Source organism: Trachypithecus francoisi, unplaced genomic scaffold (assembly GCF_009764315.1).
Source record: "Trachypithecus francoisi isolate TF-2019V2 unplaced genomic scaffold, Tfra_2.0 Lachesis_group10, whole genome shotgun sequence".
Taxonomy (NCBI): Eukaryota; Metazoa; Chordata; class Mammalia; order Primates; family Cercopithecidae; genus Trachypithecus; species Trachypithecus francoisi.
Window position 1 is genome coordinate 110,339,391 of NW_022681455.1, and position 22,212 is coordinate 110,361,602.

The 22,212-nt window shown below is 38.8% G+C and overlaps 1 protein-coding gene across 6 annotated transcripts in view; it reads left to right on the forward strand.

Moving 5' to 3' along the window:
* The window catches only part of NFAT5 (nuclear factor of activated T cells 5), a 145,823-nt gene that overhangs the window by 95,940 nt on the left and 27,671 nt on the right, over positions 1–22,212 (forward strand). For all 6 annotated transcript variants that reach the window (XM_033218834.1, XM_033218830.1, XM_033218831.1 and 3 more), the window contains 5 exons: positions 1,418–1,608; positions 5,547–5,719; positions 13,983–14,117; positions 14,240–14,292; positions 21,461–21,593. In XM_033218834.1, the coding sequence (XP_033074725.1) occupies positions 1,418–1,608; positions 5,547–5,719; positions 13,983–14,117; positions 14,240–14,292; positions 21,461–21,593 (685 nt within the window). The remainder of the gene's footprint in view (positions 1–1,417; positions 1,609–5,546; positions 5,720–13,982; positions 14,118–14,239; positions 14,293–21,460; positions 21,594–22,212) is intronic.

Below are 22,212 nucleotides of genomic sequence, written 5' to 3' on the forward strand. Positions count from 1 at the left end.
GACTTAACAAGTGTCCCTACCCCTTGAAAAGACTAAATAGGGAGGAATTTTGGCTAGTCACATGGTAGAATCTTATTAAATACAATTTGTACAAATATATTAGTTAAACAGTATTTTAAGTTAGGAGTAGAGGTGGACTGCCTTTCATTTTATACTTGAATGAAATTATGATTGAAACTCTCTGGATCAATCAGGAAACGTGTCTGCCACCATTTATAAGGTTGGTTAATAGTCATGTGTACAATATCAAGCCTACCCTTCTTCACTACTTACTGCCTTAACCCACACCCAATCCTTCAAACCCAGGACAGGTAACAGGCAAGTGAGAAATTTATGTTATGCTTTGTGTAAATATTTGTCTAGCCTGATATTTTGGTAGTTTGGTCATTACATTTAACCTAATTGCCCTGACTTTAAGTTATGTTTTGTCTAGTTAGAAATATTGTTAGATTAATTGCTTAACTATGATAGGGAATGAATTGACCTTAAAAGTTTGTTCAGTCATTCATTCAGCAAATACTGCACTCCTCCATGTGCCAGGCACTGTTCTAGGTTCTGCTGACCAGCAATTTGACTGGGGTTTGCTTATTTTCCTCATTATGATGCCATTTTGTAGAGATACAGCTGTAAGGCATGTGTGAATTTTTTAAGCACTTTGTTTGGCATGCATTGTACAATTTACTTTGTGATTTTCTGCATTCTATATTAGCGGCTTCAATGTTTAACTATAAGCCTTATCAAGAATCAGGATTGGAAACATTTGTTCCCAAATGCTGTTTTAAATATTTATTTATTTTTCAGCATACAAATTATAATTTAATTTATGAAGGCTTGCTAGAGACCTGTAATGAGCCATAGATCCCCGTTTGAACTAGCAGTCTCTCAGACCATAATGTTTTATCCCAGGATTTAATGATGTTATATGTATGTATCTAGTCCATGAAAATGAGCTTCGTTTCCTTGTTATTCATATAGCTGCACTCATACTTTTCTACTCAAGTAGCTTTAGTAGAATAAAAATATGGTATATGTACTCTCATTTTATGATGATGATGATGCCACTAACAGTTTTGTGAGTTTTTCCATTGTTATGGTGGTAGGTCCTGAGCCCCAAATGCTACCTAAAGTACTGTATATTCATTCTCATCTGCTTGTACAAATAAATTATAAATGGTAATTTATCATCTAACATCTAAATTTATAATTTAAGTATGGTTATTACAGAATTAAAACTATGACTTCAGGAATTTAGCCAACTCTTTTATGAAAATGTTTTACCTCTATTTTTCTTGAAGATTTAAATATTTTTAAATGTAATTCAGTTACAAGTATAGGATTTGGTCTTAAATATTTGATTTTATAATTAGATTATTTGAAATGCTAATTAGTGTTTCTGTTGCATGTTTTCTTGTTTCAGCTGGAAGGCCATAATGAACCTGTAGTGTTGCAAGTGTTTGTGGGCAACGACTCTGGACGCGTGAAACCACATGGATTTTATCAGGCCTGCAGGGTAACTGGACGAAATACAACTCCTTGCAAAGAAGTGGACATTGAAGGCACTACTGTTATAGAGGTCGGCCTTGATCCTAGCAACAACATGACACTGGCGTAAGTACTTAGTAAGAATTTTTCATTATATATTACACTCTTGTGTTAGGCAGGAGAATTGTTCAGTTTCTAATGTACAGAAGATTTTGAGTATTTTATTAAAATGTTTTAAATATTATGAATAAAAAAAGACACTACTTCAGAATGGTTATGGGTTAAAATTAACTCTTATACCCTTTGCTAAAGAATTCCCATGGTTGGACCAGGTGCAGTGGCTCATGCCTGTAATCCCAGCACTTTTGGAGTGTGACGCTGGTGGATCACCTGAGGTCAGGAGTTAGAGACCAGCCTGGCCAACATGGTGAAACCCTGTCTCTACTGAAAGTACAAAAATTAGCTGGGTGTAGTGGCACATGCCTGTAATCCCAGCTACTTGGGAGGCTGAGGCAGGAGAATCACTTGAACCCAGTAGGTGGAGTTTGCAGTGAGCCAAGATTGTGCCACTGCCCTCCAAGCTAGGCAACAGAGGAAAACTTCGTCTCAAAAAAAAAAAAAAAAAAAAGAATTCCCATGGTAAAGGCAGGGATATCAAAGCCAAGTTGAAAGCTGGCCAAAGACTGACTTTTTTGGGTTCATAATAGTAACATTGAAAATAAAAACTACGATTTGATTTGTTTTCCTGAATTCCACCATCTTAATGTTTGCTTTAGAAACTTTTTTTTTTTTTTTTTTTTTGAGACAGAGTCTCCATCTGTCGCCCTGACTGGAGTGCAGTGGTGCTATCTTGGTTCACTGCAGTCTTTGCCTCCCAGGTTCAAGTGATTCTCCCTGCCTCAGCCTCCCAAGTAGCTGGGATTACAGGCACCCACCACCGCCCCTGGCTAATTTTTGTATTTTTAGTAGAGTCAGGGTTTCACCATCTTGGCCAGGCTGGTCTCCAACTCCTGACCTCAGGTAATCCACCCACCTTGACCTCCCAAAGTGCTGGGATTACAGGCGTGAGCCACTGCACCTGGCCAAGAAACTGTTCAGCAGAGACTATGAAGTGCCTTATTCCATCTTGATGTGAAACGCGTATTGCTGGTTTAAATTCACCATTAGTTGTTATTTTCCTGTATTTAAAAAATATATATCTTTAGATTTAGATTATATGTTTTTCATCTTGTACATTTAAGTTTTAAAAATTATTTTTCCTTAAGCCTTGCGTAAAGGACCTTTAATCATAAAACTGAACCATAACAGCAGAAAATATATTGGTATGGGGTAGACCTATGTTGTAATTATTTGTATATTGGATAGTTGCTAAAGACTTTACTTGGTTTTCAGTTTCCTTTTGAAAGCCATTTTAAATAGACTGGTAAAAGGTTAGTTGAAAAAAAGACATTTTGAGAAATATTTTGTAATTTTTTTTTTTTTGGAGAGGGAGTCGTGCTTTGTTGCCCAAGCAGTGTAGTGGCGCGATCTCAGCTCACTGCAACCTCCACCTCCTGGGTTCAAGCGATTCTCCTCCCTCAGCCTCCTGAGTAGGTGGGATTACAGGCGCCCACCACCATACCTGGCTAATTTTTGTATTTTAGTAGAGACGGGGTTTCACTATGTAGGTCAAGCTGGTCTCAAACTCCTGACCTCAAATCATCCGCCCATCTCAGGCTCCCAAAGTGCTGGGATTACAGGCGTGAGCGACTGCGCCTGGCCTCATAAATATTTTTTAACTTGTAACTTTTGAAAATTATTTTAAAAAGGGGCTGGACACAGTGGCTCACGCCTGTAATCTGAGCACTTTGGGAGGCCAAGGTGGGTGGATCATGAGGTCAGGAGTTCAAGACCAGCCTGGCCAAGACGGTGAAACCCTGTCTCTATTAAAAATACAAAAAATTAGCCGGGTGTGGTGGCAGGCACCTGTAATCCAAGCTACTTGGGAGGCTGAAGCAGAGAATTGCGTGAATCCGGGAGGCGGAGTTTGTAGTGAGCTGAGATTGCACCACTGCACTCCAGCCTGGGTGACAGAGCAAGACTCCATCTCAAAAAAAAAAAAAAAAAAGACAATTATAAAAGTAAATATGTATAGTAGAGGAGGAAAGGAAAGAATTTACTGATTATAAAAATAGTACTTAGTCAATATAAGAAAGTTGAAAAAGGGGCCAGGCATGGTGACTCATGCCTGTAATCCCAGTACTTTGGGAAGCTGAGGCATGCAGATCATCTGAGGCCAGGAGTTTGAGACCAGCCTGGCCAACATAGTGAAACCCCATCTTTACTAAAAATATAGAAATTAGCCAGGAGTGGTGGTGCATGCCTGTAGTCCCAGCTACGTGAGAGGCTGAGGCAGGAGAATCACTGGAACCTGGAGGCAGAGGCTGCAGTGAGCTGAGATTGCACCATTGCACTCAGGCTTGGGCAACAAGAGTGAAAATCTGTCTCAAAAAAAAAAAAAAAAATTGAAAACACAGGGTAATAGAAAGCTAAAAACATGCCCTTTAAAAACCAACTTCCGGCCTGGCACAGTGGCTCATGCTTATAATCCCAACACTGTGGGAGGCTGAGGTGGATGGATATCTTGAGCCAGGAGTTCGAGACCAACCTAGGCAACATAGTAAGACTCTGGCTCTACTAAAAATACAAAAATGAGCTGGGGTAATGGTGCATTGCCTGTAATCACAGCTACTCAGGAGGCTGAGGCATGAGAATTACCTGAATCGAGGAGGCAGAGGTTATAGTGAGCTGAGGTAGCGCCATTGCACTCAGACCTGGGTGACACAGCGAGACTCCATCTCAAAAAAATAAAATAAATATAAATAAATATAAACCAACTTCCCGGAAATAACCACTATTTTAATGTGTGTCTTCCCAGTCTTTTTTGGGCAAAATTGAGAAGATAGTGTACCCACTGTTTTGTAATCTGCTTTTGACTTAACATATCATGAGCATTTTTCACATATCATTCAATGTGGTAACATACTTCTTAGTGGCTGTCTAATATTCCATCCTTCTAAAGGCAGCTACTAAGTTTTTAAAAGTAAAATCCATTTTCTCTGTTTTCAGAATTAGCTCTGTAAAGAAAGAGACTAAATTTTTTTTTTATTTTTTTTTTTTATTTTTTTTTTTGAGACGGAGTCTCGCTCTGTCGCCCAGGCTGGAGTGCAGTGGCCGGATCTCAGCTCACTGCAAGCTCCGCCTCCCGGTTTACGCCATTCTCTCGCCTCAGCCTCCCGAGTAGCTGGGACTACAGGCGCCCGCCATCTCGCCCGGCTAATTTTTTGTATATTTTAGTAGAGACGGGGTTTCACCGTGTTAGCCAGGATGGTCTCGATCTCCTGACCTCGTGATCCGCCCGTCTCGGCCTCCCAAAGTGCTGGGATTACAGGCTTGAGCCACCGCGCCCGGCCTTTTTTTTTTTTTTTTAAATGGTCTCTGGCCAGGTGCGGTGGCTCATGCCTGTAATCCCAGCACTTTGGGAGGCCAAGGTGGGCAGATCACTTGAGGACAGGAGTTCAAGACCAGCCTGGCCAACATGGTGTAACCCCATCTTTACTAAAAATACAAAAAATAGCTGGGCATGGTGGTGGCCACCTGTAATCCCAGCTACTCAGGAGGCTGAGGCAGGAGAATCCCTTAAACCCTGGAGACAGAAGTTGCAGTGAGCTGAGATCACACCACTGCACTCCAGCCTCTCCAGCCTGGGTGACAGTGAAACTCCATCTCAAAAAAAAAAGAAAAAAAGGTCTCTTACAAGCCATTACTTATGTTCAGATTTTAAAATAGTGATTTTTTTTTTTTTTACTTTTTCTTTATTATTATAAACAAAATATTGACAGGATTAGGAACAGTGAATGTTTAGAATTTACCCTTTTGTAGTTTTGAACTTGGAACTTTGTAATTTTATTACATATTCACAGAATTAATAGATCAGCAAAATTTTAAAAAACAAACTTGTTGATTAAGAGCATTACACTATTTATACAACAAAGTGTCCCTTTATATATTTTTTTCTGTATTAGGGTGGACTGCGTAGGGATATTGAAATTGAGGAATGCTGATGTTGAAGCCAGAATAGGAATTGCTGGTTCCAAGAAAAAAAGCACTCGTGCCAGATTGGTTTTTCGAGTTAATATCACGAGGAAAGATGGCTCCACTTTGACACTGCAAACACCTTCTTCTCCAATTTTGTGTAGTAAGTAAGAAGATATGGAGATACTAAACATATGGAGTTTCTTTCATTTTCTGTTAATCTTTTAGACATCTCTAAATTTTAGATATTTCACATACTCCGGCTTGTGATTGTGCAAAATTTGAGATATTTTAAAAGCAGTAGTCAGATTTTCTAGACCAAACTAGAGATGAATAATTGGGATACAATTCAAAAGATGTGGAGCATTTTGTAGTTTCCTATTATCATAATATGCTGATTTAAAAAGTAATTTGCGCCAGGTATGGTGGCTCACACCTGTAATCCCAGCACTTTGGGAGGCAAAGGTGGGAGGATCACTTCAGCCCAGGAGTTTAACACCAGCCTGGGCAATGTAGTGAAAACCCTGTCTCTACAAAATAAAAAAATATATATAGTAAGTTGGGTGTGATGACTTGTGCCTGTAGTTTCAGCTACTCGGGAAGATAAGGCAAGAGGATCACTTGAGACCTAGGAGGTCAAGGCTGCAGTGAGCCTTGAGCATGCCTCTGCATTCCAACCTGGGCGGCAGACTGTGACTGTCTCAAAAAAAAAAAAAAAGTAATTTGAGCTGGTTATCAGAAGTAAATTACAAAATGAAAGCGTTTTCTAAACATCTTCACTGTGTGGTAAATTGCTATGGTTCTAACTGTTCTGTGTTAGAACATGAGTAAGGTAAGGAGGACTTTGCAAATAACAACATGGCAGAAGTTTTGATTACTAATTATAATAGTGTAGTATAGTGTTGGGAGTGGGAAATTCAATTCTTATCACTAACCTTGGCATGGACAGAAAATGATGTGTGCGTGATTGTGTGTGTAAATTCAATTATGTTGTTATGTCTCACCGTAATTATAGTTTCTCTCTAATGATTATTGTTACAAGTAATAAATAGGAAAATTTTTCCTTTTCACATTTCTTTCTTCTTTTTTTTTTTCCTTTTTTGAGACCGAGTTTCGCATGTTGCCCAGGCTGGAGTGCAATGGTGTGATCTTGGCTCACTGCAACCTCCACCTCCTAGGCTCAAGGAATTCTCCTGCCTCAGCCTCCCAAGTAACTGGGATTACAGGAGTGTGCCACTACCACCTGGCTAATTTTTGTATTTTTAGTAGAGATGGGGTTTCACCATGTTGGCCAGGCTGGTCTTGAACTCCTGACCTCAAATGATCCACCTTGGCCTCCCAAAGTGCTGAGATTACAGGCGTGAGCCACTGCGCTTGGCCTATTTGACCTATTTTTAAAAACAATATATGATATATTACTAAAAATGTTTATATTAATAAGATCAGTTAGCAAATTTGGCAGTCAGTGAAGTTGTTCAAGGCCAGGCACAGTGGCTCACCCCTGTAATCCCAGCACTTTGGGAAGCCGAAGTGGAAGGATTGCTTATGGCCAGGAATTTGAAACTAGCCTGGGCAACATAGTGAGACCTAGCCTCCGCCTCCCAGGTTCAAGCAGTCCTCTTACCACAGCCTCCTGAGTAGCTGGGATTACAGGCGTGTGCCACCTTGCCCAGCTAAATTTTTTTTGTATTTTTAGTAGAAATGGGTTTTTACCATGTTGGCCAGGCTGGTCTTGAACTCCTGACCTCAAATGATCCACCCATCGTTCTCTAGCACCCCCCAACCCCCCCCTTTTTTTGGGGGGGGAATAAGGCTGAGTGTGGTGGCTCATGCCTGTAGTATCAGCACTTTGAGAGGCCAAGGCAGGAGGATCGCTTGAGGCCAGGAGTTTGAGACCAGCCCGGGCTGATCTCTCTTCCTGTTTCCTTCTGTCTCCCATTCCAATCCCAGCTCTTCTTACTAGCCAACTTTGTTTTCACCTCTCATTTTACTCCAGCTGTTTAAACCTGCCAAAAAGTTTATATTTATGGAAACTAACACAAGCCAGAAACTTATAATGGAAGTGTGCTGAACAACTTAATGACAGACCCTGTCTCTACAAAAATTAAAAAAAAAAAAAAAAAAAAAAAAGCCAGGCATGGTAGCATGTGCCTGTAGTGCCAGCTACTCAAGAGTCTGAGGCAGAAAGATCATTGAGCCCAGGGGTTTTGAGATAGCAGTGAGCTGTCATCACACCACTACATTCCAGCTTTACAGGAGACCCTGTCTCTAAAAAAAAAAAACAAAGGGAAATTGTTCAGATGAGTGCTTTTTAAAAATTTTTTTAATTTATTGTTTCTAGCCTACTTTTTCTTAACAGTTATAATTACTGGAGGCTACAGTTTAGTTCAGGGAAACGGTAATGTGTTTTGATAACAAAATATGCCTCATTGCTCATTCAGTCACTCATTTAGTCAACATAAATTCAATGCAATGGTTCTCAGTCCTGGGTGTAGGTTAGAGTCACCTGTAGTGCATTAAAACAAACAAAAAGACTTGCCGATTGATGGTTTGTTTTTGGAAAGCTTCATAGTTAATTCAATGAATAGTTACAGTGTGCCTAACTCTGAAATTAAAGATGATAGTTTAAGGAGCTTACAGTTGAGCAGGCTGGGGAAAAAACAGGCAAGTAAATGTCTAATTTTACTATAAAATTATATTAACTTCCATATATGTGTATATAAAATTGTATATAGTCCAGGCATGGTAGCTCACACCTGTAATGAGAGCACTTTGGGAGGCCAAGGCAGGAGGGTCGCTTGAGCCCAGGAGTTTGAGATTAGCTTGGGGAACAAAGCAAGACCCTGTCTCTCTTTTTTTAAATAGTATATAAAAATTATGTAAGCTTCCAATTGTATTATATAGTTATATAAAGATGCTATACGGCACAGTAGCTGTGTGACTAAAGTACAGTGGAAATATAGTAAGAGCATCTAATTCAGACTGCTCAGAGATGGTAGAACTTGTTCTGTCTTGTCTCAAAACACAATTAGAAGTAAAACAAGTAAAATGGGATTTACTTGAAAATTTTTCATATCTGCCTTTCTATAGTCATTCTGGGCAGAAGGATTCATGTATAAATATGCTCCCTGAAAGGGTATGATCCTTTTGGGGGAAATAAAAAGAGTTTGATGTGATTGGAACAAAAAGATATACATGATGAGGTGATAAGATTTGAGGTTACAGAGGTAGACAACACCTCTTTCATAAAGTGACTTGTGTGTTCAGCAAAATAATTTGAATTTTGTCCTGACCACTTAAGAAGCTTGATGCTTGAACTTAGACTTTGAGAGCTGGATATGGGAGGAAAAGAAGAATAAACATAAAAATGATATACAGTAAAACACAGAACCCCAAAAATATTTTTATCTAAAAAAAATTAAAATGTTTGTTCCGTTATAAGTTTCTGGCTTGTGTTTATTTCCATGAATATAAACTTTTTGGCAGGTTTAAGCAGTTGCAGTAAAATGAGAGGTAAAAAGGAAATTGGTTAGTGCGAAGAGTTGGTATTGGAATGGGAGATAGAAGGAAACAGGAAGAGAGAGAGGTAGAAAAGGAAAGGGGCCAAAAGGTGATACAGTTGGAAGGGAGAAGAGGAAACAGATACTTGATCTTCCTTCTATAGACACTCAGTGGAAAGAATTTGTAATATCAGGATTCATGCAGTGCCTTGTGGCTTTAAAAAAAATTACTTCTAATTATTGCTTTAACAGTGGCCATTGGATCCTTTGTCTTTTTGTTTGTTTTTAAGGGGACAGAAGATCATCCCTTTTTACATTCTTAACATCTTTCACGTTCTCCAGAAAATATAGGTGTATATGTTTTTTGTTTTGGTATGTATGTTTATATTATTTTGTTATGTTATATCAAATTAAGAATATCAGTTTTCAGCCAGGTGCAGTGGCACACAGCTGTAGTCCCAACTACTTGGGAGGCTGAGGAAGGAGAATCACTCGAGCCCGGGAGTTTAAATCCAGCCTGGGATTCAAAACCATCTCTTTAAAAAAAAAAAAAAAAAGGCCAGGTGCCGTTGTACACGCCTGTAATCCCAGCACTTTGGGAGGACGAGGTAGGAGGATTGCTTGAAGCCAGGAGTTTGAAACCAGCAAGGGCAACATAGCAAGAGCCCATGTCCACAAAAAACAAATGTTTTAAATTTGCTAGGCATGGTGGCATGCGCCTGTAGACCCAGCTACTTGAGAGGCTATGATGGGAGGATTATTTGAGCCCAAGAGTTCAAAGATACGATGAGCTATAGTGGCACCACTGCACTCCAGCCTGGGCAACAGAGTGAGGTCTTATTGATCCTGTCTCTACAAAAGAAAAAAGAAAAAATTTTCATATCTACCCTTCTATAGTAGTTTTTAATAGGACAAAATTAATCATGGCTTTCTTACATGTAATATATATTAGATTTTATCTAATGCTTACTAAATTAAATTTGACTCGGAGTTTTGTTTTTTTTTGAGACGGAGTCTCGCTCTGTCGCCCAGGCTGGAGTGCAGTGGTGCGATCTCGGCTCACTGCAAGCTCCGCCTCCCGGGTTTACGCCATTCTCCTGCCTCAGCCTCCCGAGTAGCTGGGACTACAGGCGCCTGCCACCTCACCCGGCTAGTTTTTTGTATTTTTTAGTAGAGACGGGGTTTCACCGTGTAGACCAGGATGGTCTCTGTCTCCTGACCTCGTGATCCACCCGTCTCGGCCTCCCAAAGTGCTGGGATTACAGGCTTGAGCCACCGCGCCCGGCCGACTCGGAGTTTAAGAATTTTCTACTTCCCCTATTTCTACCTATCCCACAGCTATGGGGAAAGGATGGTGTTGTTAAGTAAACTATCCCTCTCTTAAAATTTTGGACGGGATTAGTAATATACATAAACAGATGTAGGCTTTGTATTCTAAAATTTTCTATTAAATATGTCCTTCTACTAAACATTATTGCAAAGCTTTATTTATTCTCTTGACGGGTTGAAATATTTGCTTACTTATTTTTCAGTATTTAGATATTCATTATTTTTTTCAACTTTATTTATTTATTATTTATTTATTTTGAGATGGAGTCTCGCTCTGTCGCCCAGGCTGGATGGAGTGCAGTGGCAGTCCTGGCTTACTGCAAGCTCTGCCTCCTGGGTTCACGCCATTTTCCTGCCTCAGCCTCCAGAGTAGCTGGGACTACAGGCACCACCACGCCCGGCTAATTTTTTGTATTTTTAATAGAGACGGGGTTCTACCGTGTTAGCTAGGATGGTCTCGATCTCCTGACCTCATGATCCATCCACCTCGGCCTCTCAGGGTGCTGGGATTACAGGAGTGAGCCACCACATTCGGCCTCAACTTTATTTTTAAGACTGCTAGTTGAAAAGCATCTAAAAGTACACAGTTTTTATAATACCAAAAAGGTGGTTGCTTTTTTGTGTGTTCTAATTTTTAAGCATTATCCCTTTCAAGAGTCAGCTTATAAATAACTTGACAGGGTGCAGTGGCTCACGCCTGTAATCCCAGCACTTTGGGAGGCCGAGGTGGGCAGATCACCTGAGGTCTGGAGATTGAGACCAGCCTGACCAACATGGAGAAAACTCATCTCGACTAAAAATACAGTTCACCAGGCGTGGTGGTGCATGCCTGTAATCCCAGCTACTTGGGAGGATGAGACAGGAGAATTGCTTGAACCCGGGAGATGGAGGTTCCTGTGAGCCAAGACTGCACCATTGCACTCCAGCCTGGGCAACACGAGCAAAACTCCATCTCAAATAAATAAATAAATAAATAACTTAAAAATAAAAGTTAGTGCTTAAATAATCTTGACTTCAGTTCTGTTTAGTATGGCATCTGTCGGGGACCCATCTCGTAAACTTTAAAGAAAGGACCTTTTAGTAGAAGGCCAAAAGTTAAATTATCTTGAAAGTAACAGACTAGTTCTTTCTGTAATATAAATACAAATATGTAGAAGACAAATATATTCTAAACCTTTGGGGCCTCATTTGGCCGTCTTATACCTTTAACACATAAATGAAAAAAATGAGATATGGGAAAAAGTTTTACCAGTAATAAGTGAAGTGGAATTTCCACACAGTATTTGAAAATGGAGGGAAAGGTTATACGCTTTACATTTCATTTTGGTAATACAACATATTAATGTAATTTTGTACCTTTTATTTTCTTACCAGAACAATATATACCATATGTTTCTGGAATGTTTTTAAAAAACAAGTATCTATTTCCTGTTACTCCAAAAAGTTACCGTTAAATAAACTGATTTAGTTAATTCTTCATTTATTAGGGTATATAATTGTCAGTGTATGACCAATAACCCTTTCCATTCTGTTCACACATTAACCTTGTAGGTTCTAGAAAATGCTTGTTTTTTGTTTTTTTATTTTTTGTTTATTTCTTTTTTTAGACAGGGTTTCACTTTTGTTGCCCAGGCTGGGGTGCAGTGGTGCAATCTCGGGTCGCTGCAACCTCTGCCTCTTGGGTTCAACCGATTCTCCTGCCTCAGCCTCCCGAGTAGCTGGTATTACAAGCATGCGCCAGCACACCCAGCTAATTTTTTGTATTTTTAGTAGACATGGGGTTTCACCATAGTGGCCAGGCTGGTCTCCACGTCCTGACCTCAGGTGATCTGCCCCCGCTTGGCCTCCCAAAGTATTGGGATTACAGGTGTGAACCAACTCACCCGGCCAGTGTATTTGTTTATACATTCACAATTTCTTTTAAACTCCCCAGCATTGTTGAAAATGTCATTTAGCATATGCAAACAGGTTAAATATCTCTTACCTGAAATGCTTAGGACCCGAAGTGTTTCAGGTTTTGAATTTCTTTGGACTTTGAATTTCTTTGCATATACATAATGAGGTTTCATGGGAATGGGACCCAAGTGTAAACACATAATTCATTTATGTTTCATATGTACCTATACACATAGCTTGAAAGTAATTTTATATAATATTTTAAATAATTTTGTGCATCAAAGTTTCAAAAAGCAAAGGTGACAGTGTTCCAGCCACCTTTGTAAACAATCTTTGTAAATAACCTGTTTGGCATCGCCATCGTTCCTGACTCTGAATTTATTTTTATTTGTTTGTTTTTATTTTTTTTTGAGATGGAGTCTTGCTCTGTCACCAAGAGTGCAGTGGCACGATCTTGGCTCACAGCAACCTCCACCTCACGGGTTCAAGAGATTCTCCTGCCTCAGCCTTCCAAGTAGCTGGGATTACAGGTGCCTACCGTCACGCCCAGCTAATTTTTTGTATTTTTAGTAGAAATGGGGTTTCACCTGACTCTGAATTTATATGCTACCAATAAGCAATCCTTTTCTTATACTTCTTCACACATAAGTACTTAACAGTGGTGCAATCATGACTCACTGCAGCCTTGACCTCCGGGGTTTAAGTGATCCTCCCACCTCAGCCTCCTAAGTAGCTGGGAATTATATGTGCATGCTACCATGCCCAGCTAATTTTTTTTGATTTTTTTTTGTAGAGACAAGGTCTCACTATTGCCCAGGCTGGTCTCGAACTTCTGTGCTCAAGTGATCCTCCATCCTTAGCCTCCCAAAGTGCTAGGATTATAGGTGTGAACCACTGTACCCGGCCCAGGTGTATAAATTTTTGAGCATTGTATTGGCACTCAAAAAGTTTTGGATTTTAGAGCATTTAAGATTTTAGATATTTGGCTGGGCATGGTGGCTTATGCCTGAATCCCAGCACTTTGGGAGGCCGAGGTGGGCGGATCACAAGGTCTGAAATTCGAGACTAGCCTGACCAACATGGTGAAACCCCGTCTCTACTAAAAATACAAAAATTAGCCGGGCATGGTGGTGTGCACCTGTAATCCTAGCTACTCAGGAGGCTGAGGCAGGAGAATTGCTTGAGCCCAGGAGGCGGAGGTTGCAGTGAGTCGAGATCATGCCTCTGCACTCTAGCCTGGGTGACAGAGCAAGACTCTGTCTCAAAAAAAAAAAAAAAAAATTAGATTTTTGGATTAGGGATGCTCAGTTTGTGTTTAACAAAGACGGGATACTTGTTTGAATCAATAGCTGAGGGCTAAATGATACTGCAATAACACACAATTTAAAAAAGACAACAAAACCAAACTCAGTGTGGCTTAAAATAACCGAGTTGGTAAAACCATGTGATGGCTCTCAAAGCTTTCACCTGGACTTGGCACATTACTTCAGTTCACATTTGATTATCCAAACCAGTCACGTGGCCAAGCCTGATGTCAGTGGAGCTAGAATTATAGCCTTTCCAGATAATTGTGTTACTGTAAAAATATTTACTACCCCTCCTTCAACAAAGACAACTCAGAACTGGATGACTGCAGGTCGATTTTAAGTAAGAAATAACTTGTGGTGGTTCTTGTTATAGAATGCATATGTATCTCCACAGCTCAGCCAGCAGGAGTGCCAGAAATCTTGAAGAAAAGCTTGCATAGCTGTTCAGTGAAAGGAGAAGAAGAAGTGTTTTTAATCGGCAAGAACTTTCTGAAAGGAACTAAAGTTATTTTCCAAGAAAATGTTTCTGGTAAGGACGCATATTTGTGGTACAGATATTTGCATGTTTTCACTTTGTTATATGGATATAGTCATAGCTACAGAGTAAAAAAAAGTTCAAAAATTTAATAAATCACTTTTTATTTCAATCAGATGAAAACTCTTGGAAGTCAGAAGCTGAAATTGACATGGAATTATTTCATCAGGTACAATTTAAGCTTTTTTATAATTTGGTTGTTCACTCTCTGAGCAATTCAGTTTTGTTCTGAAGTTTTCCTGAATCAGTAGATTAAATTTCTTCTTCTTATGGGATTGATGTGAATCATTTAAAGTTTCTTTCTTGAGTTTCTTTAACTGAATTAGAATTATTTTCCTAATGCTAAAAATGACCACCTCTATTTTTAAAAGTTAAGAGCATTAGCAAATGTTTCCATTGTTAATAAACAAAATATTTATTTCCTGATATTTATTTTCTCTGAGGATTTGCATAACCTTAATCCACTATATAGTTAAATAAAAGGGAAACCAGTATTTTGAGAATCTGTTATGTTTCAGGTGCTTTATGATTGTTAAACCTTCTTGTGTTTAGAAGCACTCATCACACTGATATTAAAGAGTCTGTATTTGTAGGACCTCACCATGTATTGTTTTCCAAATAACAATTAAAACTTGAAAACAAGGATCAAGACCTGATTTAGGAATTAGTATTTAGAGCAGACAGGAACAAACCCATAGAAACTGAGACTGAGACTAACAGAAAGCCAAATTTATAAGCAAGTTAGAAGGGCACATGCAGAAGAGGTAGTATGTACAGGTATAGACCGAAGACAGACAGAGAAGAGAGAAACAGGAACAAGCTAATGTGTCAATTACCCAAAGCCTAAAATTTAGTGTAAGAAGCTGATGGGGAAAGAAAACAACACATGAAGGAAGGTAGAAAAATAGAAGAGGCAAAACTTGGACAATCTATAGCCACTTTATCCAAAAAGTTTATAATTTCCTTGTCGTTTTAAAATTTACTTTTTATTCCTTTGTGTATTTTTAAAAACCTAATAAAATTTAAAACATACATCCAATATATTGCCAGACTCAAGGCTCCGGGCACAGCCAAGACTGCTTCCACTTCATATACCAGACACAAGTTCAAAGGTCCCCAGGCCACCGTCTTTTTTTTGAATGAGTAGCTCAAACAGTGGTTTTCCCACCATCCCCTTGGATTTGATAACTTCCCAGAACAATTCACAGAACTCTGGAAAGTGCTATACTTAGTGCCTATAGGATTTTGTTTGTTTGTTTTTTTGTTTTATTTTGAGACAGAGTCTTGCTATGTCGCCAGGCTGGCGTACAGTGGCGCGATTTCACCTCATTGCAACCTCTGACTCCCTGGTTCAAGCGATTCTCCTGTCTCAGCCTCCTGAGTAGCTGGGACTACAGGCACGTGCCACCATGTCCAACTAATTTTTTTATTTTTAGAAGAGATGGGGTTTCACCATATTCGCCAGGATGGTCTCCATCTCCTGACCTCGTGATCCGCCTGCCTCGGCCTCTCCAAAGTGCTGGGATTACAGGCATGAACCACTGCACCCAGCCTAGTGCCTATAGTTTTACAACAAAAGGGTAGAAATCAGAATCAGCTAAAGGGAGAGATGCATAACACAAGGTCTAGGAGTGTCCCAGGCACCAACCTTCTGTCATCCTCAGAAAGACATTACCATATTGGCATAGCAATGTGTGATAATAACAATACTAAGAGAATTACCAGCCAGGGAAGCTCACCCGAGCCTTTGGTGTCCCGAGTTATTATTTCACACCTGATTATATACTGCCCATGCAGCTGACCTTTGATCTTCACTACAACGAGGTTGGAATTGATATGGTGTGTTCCAAAGCCTGTTATAAATTACATTGGTAGACTGTCCAGTGACCAAGTAAATACCACTGTCACACAAGACATTGCAGGAACCTAGAGATTACCTCCTAGCAGCCAAAGGTAAAGACCAGAACTCTCTCTGGGTAAAGTTAATTATTTCCTACACAATATCGTATAGTGTAGAGATTCCTATATACCTAGACAAATGCTATGTGGCAAGTTTTCCTCTGGCCTTATGCTACTACATGTTGTGGAAAAGAGATAGTGGGACTTAACAAACATTCCTTTGTCACACAGACCATTGGGCAATATCTCCTAGGGTTTATTGTCAGACTAGTCTTAATTGAAGTTCTAATACCTGCTTTGTCATTAGCAATCTGCGTTAACTAAGTAAGACAAATCACTTTTGTGCCCCAGTTTTCTGATCTGTAAGATAAGTGCTTTCATTAGATTATTTGAAACTCCTTTTTTTTTTTCTGACTCTAACATTTTATTATTTCTTATATTATTTGATCAGACCATCTCCACTCCCATGAACCAACAATAGCTTCCTCTGGAGTACTCCTGGAGGTTAGAGGCAATGTATTATAATTCTTCTGTGTTCCTTGTAATACCAAACACTTAATAGATACACAAGAAAAACTTGTTAGTTCATTTTATTCACCTTGAAGAAAAAGATGGGTGACTGTGTGGTCTAAGTAAGGTTCATTTGTTCTTTCTGAGGATACCTCAAACCCTAATTTCAGCCAGGTCTTTAAATATCTAGAGTTTTAATCCTAACTGAAACTTAATTTATTCATGCAGTACTGTTGTATGCTATGAACATGTTTTGTTTCTTGACAAATTGGTTAGATTAATGTAGACTCCCTTGCTTGTAATGCTCTATTATGATTGTCATTCTTATGATAAAGATTTATAGATAAGGAGGCTATTTCTGGAGATTGAGAGACTTGCCTTATAAATTATACAAAATATCAATGAAATAGCCCCAACAAGTTATAGTATTAACTTGCTATTTTGTGTAGAACTTTATATTCATAAGTTATCCTCCCTCCCTACCTCCGTTTTGCTTTCTCTCTCTCTCTTTCCCTTTGAGGCATGGGGTAGTTATATTTTTAAAACACTTTTTTTCAGGGCAGTTATGCCAGCTACAGTAGATTAAAGAATAATAATAATAAAAAATAAGACGTAGTGGAATGGAAAGGAATTATATCCTTATTTGATGACTATATCTAGAGGTCCTGGGGTTTTTGCAAGCAAGTATGTAAACAAACTAAATCATAATATAATCTGTCATTAATTCTGTGGTTTTGTTCATTTTTATCTTTTTCAGAGAGAGGTTTTTTTTTGTTTGTTTGTTTTTTTCTAAAGGGGTTTTCTTGGAAGCCTTTTCTTTGAGTAGAATCAGCTGAGATCCTAGAGAATTGATTCTAGAGATTATATTAAAGGAAGAAAACCCACAAAGTAAACATTTAGGGGGAAGAAAATGTGTTGAGGCTGGGCCTGGTGACTCGTACCTATAATCCCAGCACTTTGGGAGGTAGAGGCAGGAGGATTGCTTGAAGCTGGGAGTTTAAGACCAGCCTGGGCAACATAGTGAGATCCCATCTCTACAAAAAGTTTAAAACATAGCCAGGCATGGTGGCACATGCTTGTAGTTCCAGCTACTTGGGAGGCTGAGGTCGGAGAATCTCTTGAGACCGGAGAATCACTTGAGCCCAGGAAGTTGAGGCTGCAGTGAGCCCTGATTCCGCCACTGCACTTCCACCTGGGTGACAGTGAGACCCTGTCTCAAACAAAAAACAGAAAAGACACTTCGGATATGATCAGTAAAGAAGTATTAGACCTACACAAAAAAAGTTGAAAGGGAATCTCTACCATATTTAAAAATACCCAGCAGATGGTAGAGTAGAAAAGACCTTTGAAAGATAATTTCACAAATTGCAATTATGAAAGATTGTAATAGCCATTCAGTTGCAAACCCAAAATCAATTCGTCAGGTATTACACTTTTTCTGTTATAATACTATAAATATTGTCAGGCACATGGCTCATGCCTGTAATCCTGGCAGTTTGGGAGGCCAAGCCAGGTAGATCACCTGAGGTCAGGAGTTCGAGACCAGCCTAGACAATATGGTGAAACCCCGTCTCTACTAAAAATACAAAAATTTGCTGGGTGTAGTGGCATATGCCTGTAATCCCAGCTACTTAGGAGGCTGAGGCAAGAGAATCACTTGAACCCAGGAAGCGGAGGCTGCAGTGAGCTGAGATCACGCCATTGCACTCCAGCCTGGGCTACAGGAGTGAAACTCCGTCTCAAAAAAAAAAAAGTAATATAATATTACAAATATTGAGACTAATGAAATCTGTGAAAACAATTCTTTGTTCAATATTTGTGGTCCATAGTATACCTCATGCTCATGTATACCAAATATGATGGATACATGGTCGTTCATTGTATCTATTCCCTTTTAACAACTGTAGATGAGTTATATATAACATTAATTACCTATTAAAATATGTATATAAAGGGATATTCAATCTATATATACAAATATACATAAAAGGATAGCTCAAGGGAAGATGGTATAAATGTGGAAAGAAAATTCTTGAAAGAAGTACAAAAAAAAGATCCTCAGAAGAATCTGTGGGAACAACTAATCAAAGACGTGAAAGCTCGGAGGTTATGTTTTTCAAATCGGTTCTAAGAGTAATTTTGTAATGGGTCTTTGGTTAAGTCTAATTGTAGATAGTCTAATTATATATATTCCCAACTGTAAAATTAATGTGACAAAAGAAAAAGTATCTCATAGAAGAATCAAAGATATCTAGCACCATTGCTGGTATACTCTGAAAAAGATTATCTGCTAGGGAAAAAGTTATTTTGAATCTAAGCAGATTTTTCTAAGAAATTAAAATTCAATTATTTTCCTCTTTTTATCCCGAAGAGCATTATACCTGCTCCCAAGGCCTCCCAACCCTTTGTATGTTTTGTATGTATTGTATTCCTAGCTCAGTGATATTTAATTGATTCTAATTTATGAGAGGGTATTAAAAATAGCTTTTGATTACTAGTCACAGTTTACTGAATTTTTAATTCAGATCAGTTGTAGAATTTCTAGATTCAGATTGAGGAAGTTTGAAGAATTAGTAGCAAAATAGGTTCATTTGGTTTTTTAAAGCTTTCAAAATTAGTTTTACTTAAATATGCTCTCCAAAGCAAGTAGAGTAAAAGTATTTTGATAAAATATGCATCTGATTTGTAGACACTAATCCTGTTACTAATTGCCAAGAAACAAGTTTTTATTCAAAAGAATAATTTGAATTATGGAGTTTGCCAAATAATTTTAAGAGTGGAAGCTCTCACAAGCTGTTCATTCACCCATTTCCTTAACTCTAGGTAGACTGTTTCTGTGACATAGTTGTAGTGTTTAAACAACAGAGTAAAAATGAGGGTAGACAAGATTCAGTAACTCTGTTTCTTAGAAGTTGGATCAATACCAGTGCATTTTTTTATGACCTTGTATGTGTTCAGATTCAGCTCCTGCTTCATAACTGTGGATATATGCATATTTGTACATGTTTTTCCACCTCGTTGAAAAAAATGTGATTTTTTTGAGATGGCTAACTTAGGAGGCATTCTGTTAATGCCATAAATTAGAAGCTAGTTCTTTTTTTTTTTTTTAGAGACAGAGTTATGCTCTTGTTGCCCAGGCTGGAGTGCAATGACGGACGCGCTCTTGTCTCACCGCAACCTCTATCTCTTGGGTTCAAGTGATTGTCCTGCCTCAGTCTCCCGAGTAGCTGGGATTACAGGCCTGTACCACCACACCCGGCTAATTTTGTATTTTTAGTAGAGATGGGGTTTCCCCATGTTGGTCAGGCTGTTCTCAAACTCCTGACCTCAGGTGATCCGCCCACCTCAGCCTCCCAGCTAGTTCTGTTTATTTATTTATTTATTTTGAGACAGAGTTTTGCTCTTGTTGCCCAAGCTGGAGTGCAATGGTGCGATCTTGGCTCACTGCAACCTGCACCCTCCGGGTTCAAACGAGTCTTCTGCCTCGGCCTCCCGAGTAGCTGGGATTACAGATGTGTGCCACCACAGCTGGCTTATTTTTTGTATTTTTAGTAGAGATGGAGTTTCGCCATGTTGGCCAGGCTGGTCTCGAACTCCTGACCTCAGGTGGTCTGCCCACCTCGGCCTCCCAAAGTATTGGGATTACAGGCGTGAGCCGCTGCGCCTGGCCTAGTTCTTTATTTGTAATGTGACTGTATTTCAGAGAGTGTTTTAAGATGGCTCAGAAACAAATTAAATTCTCAGAAATGGAAACCTTGACCTTGATCTAATTTGTCCCATGTTTTCTATTCAACTGAGTCAACAAACTATATAGTCTAACTAAATTTTAAATGTCATCAAACTCACATCACCCTCAGCTGTCAGCTTTGGCCTCCTACAAATCAGATCATTAGTAAAAAAGCATAATGACTGCCCTATGATATCCCCTACCATTATAATAATCTACTAGGGAAGAAGAAAAAAAGTCAAATATGGCTCATATTACCCTCTAAGAAAATATAGTCCCCTTGAGTTAAGTACTGATGAAACATTAAGAACTCTACCTTTCTCTTATAAGAATGCTTCCACCACTATTGCAACTAAAAACGTCTTTGGTTTACTGAGATGTGGATAAACTGAATCCAGTTTAACTTAAAATGAGAATTATGTTGTTAGGAGTAGCGAACTGCATTGTGAAATACATCTCACACTGAGGTTGTACAGAACATATGGTAACTGACTTTGCCCTTGGTGGGCATATTTTTTTCTAATAATGTATTCATTCTTTTATTCAATATGTACCTTATGTAAGGTACTATTCTTTACAAGTGAGACAGAGTGAAGAACAAAACAACCTAGATCCTCATGGAGCTTACATTCTTGTGTTTGGAGAGAGACCAAAAAACAAGCAAATAGGGTAATTTCAGGGGTGATGATAAGTGCTGTTATGGAAATAAACAATATTATGTTATAAGGTTGGGGAAGGGTTTTGCTTTAAATAGAATGATCAGGGAAGGCTTCTCTGAGGTGACATTTGTATCTGACCTGATAATGGGTTAGGAACTCACCATTTGAGGAGGTGAAGGAAGAATATTGCAGTTGAAGAGAATAGCAAGTATAGAGAATCTGAGGTAAAACTGAGTTTAGCATGTTAAAAGAAGGGACTGAGGTCAGTGTGGCTACAGTATAGTGAACTAGAAGAGGAGGAATGAGATGTAGTTGACAGGGCAGGGATCTTGACCTTGTAAGCCATTGTAAAACACTTGGATTTTACCTTTAAAGCAGTGTTAAGATTAATATCCTGATGCCTGTGAACCTGAGCTTTAAAATACATTCTTTTATTTTAATCACTTTTTAAACTTTACAGCTAACAGGAAATATACTTAATTTAAAAATTTTAAATATAAATGTTGCTTCTTTTCCAACTCTTGTACTTTTCTTTACATTAGAATCATCTTATTGTGAAGGTTCCCCCCTATCATGACCAACATATAACTTTGCCTGTGTCAGTGGGAATATATGTAGTGACGAACGCTGGAAGATCTCATGATGTTCAACCATTCACTTACACTCCAGACCCAGGTATGTCAAAATGAAAAATTCAGAACTAAAACGAATAGTTAATTTCCAGTTTTTTGAACGAATATGAAGATGACTAGCCATCTCAAAAAGAAAGTTGCTCACTAAGATGAATTGATGTTAGTTTATTTTGGAAATGGCATTATTTTCTAAGAAGACAGCCACCAAATACTGCTTTTACTCTTATGTTAAGGAATCATTTCTACCTTACATTATAATAATAAAAGCCAGCAATGCTCTGAAGTCAGATCCTCTGAAACTATCTTACAGGTTACTCCTCCGTAAGAATTTCCATGCATTGACTACTGCTTATGTGTAGAAACATGAAAGTGACAACTCTGGGAAATTGCTAACAGTTTAGTTTGGCTGGTTTATAGGGTACATTTTGAGAGAGAGAGGAGATAAACTAGAGTGACAAGTGATAAAATAAAAAATCTCATCAAAGACTGATGGTGAATAAATTTTTTTTTCTTTCTATATTGCCCCATAATACCTGATAAATATTTTAAATATAACTTTAAGTGGTTGTGTTAAAATGGTATTTTAGGCCGGGTGCGGTGACTCACACCTAGAATCTCAGCACTTTGGGAGGCCGAGGCCGGTGGATCACTTGAGGTCAGGG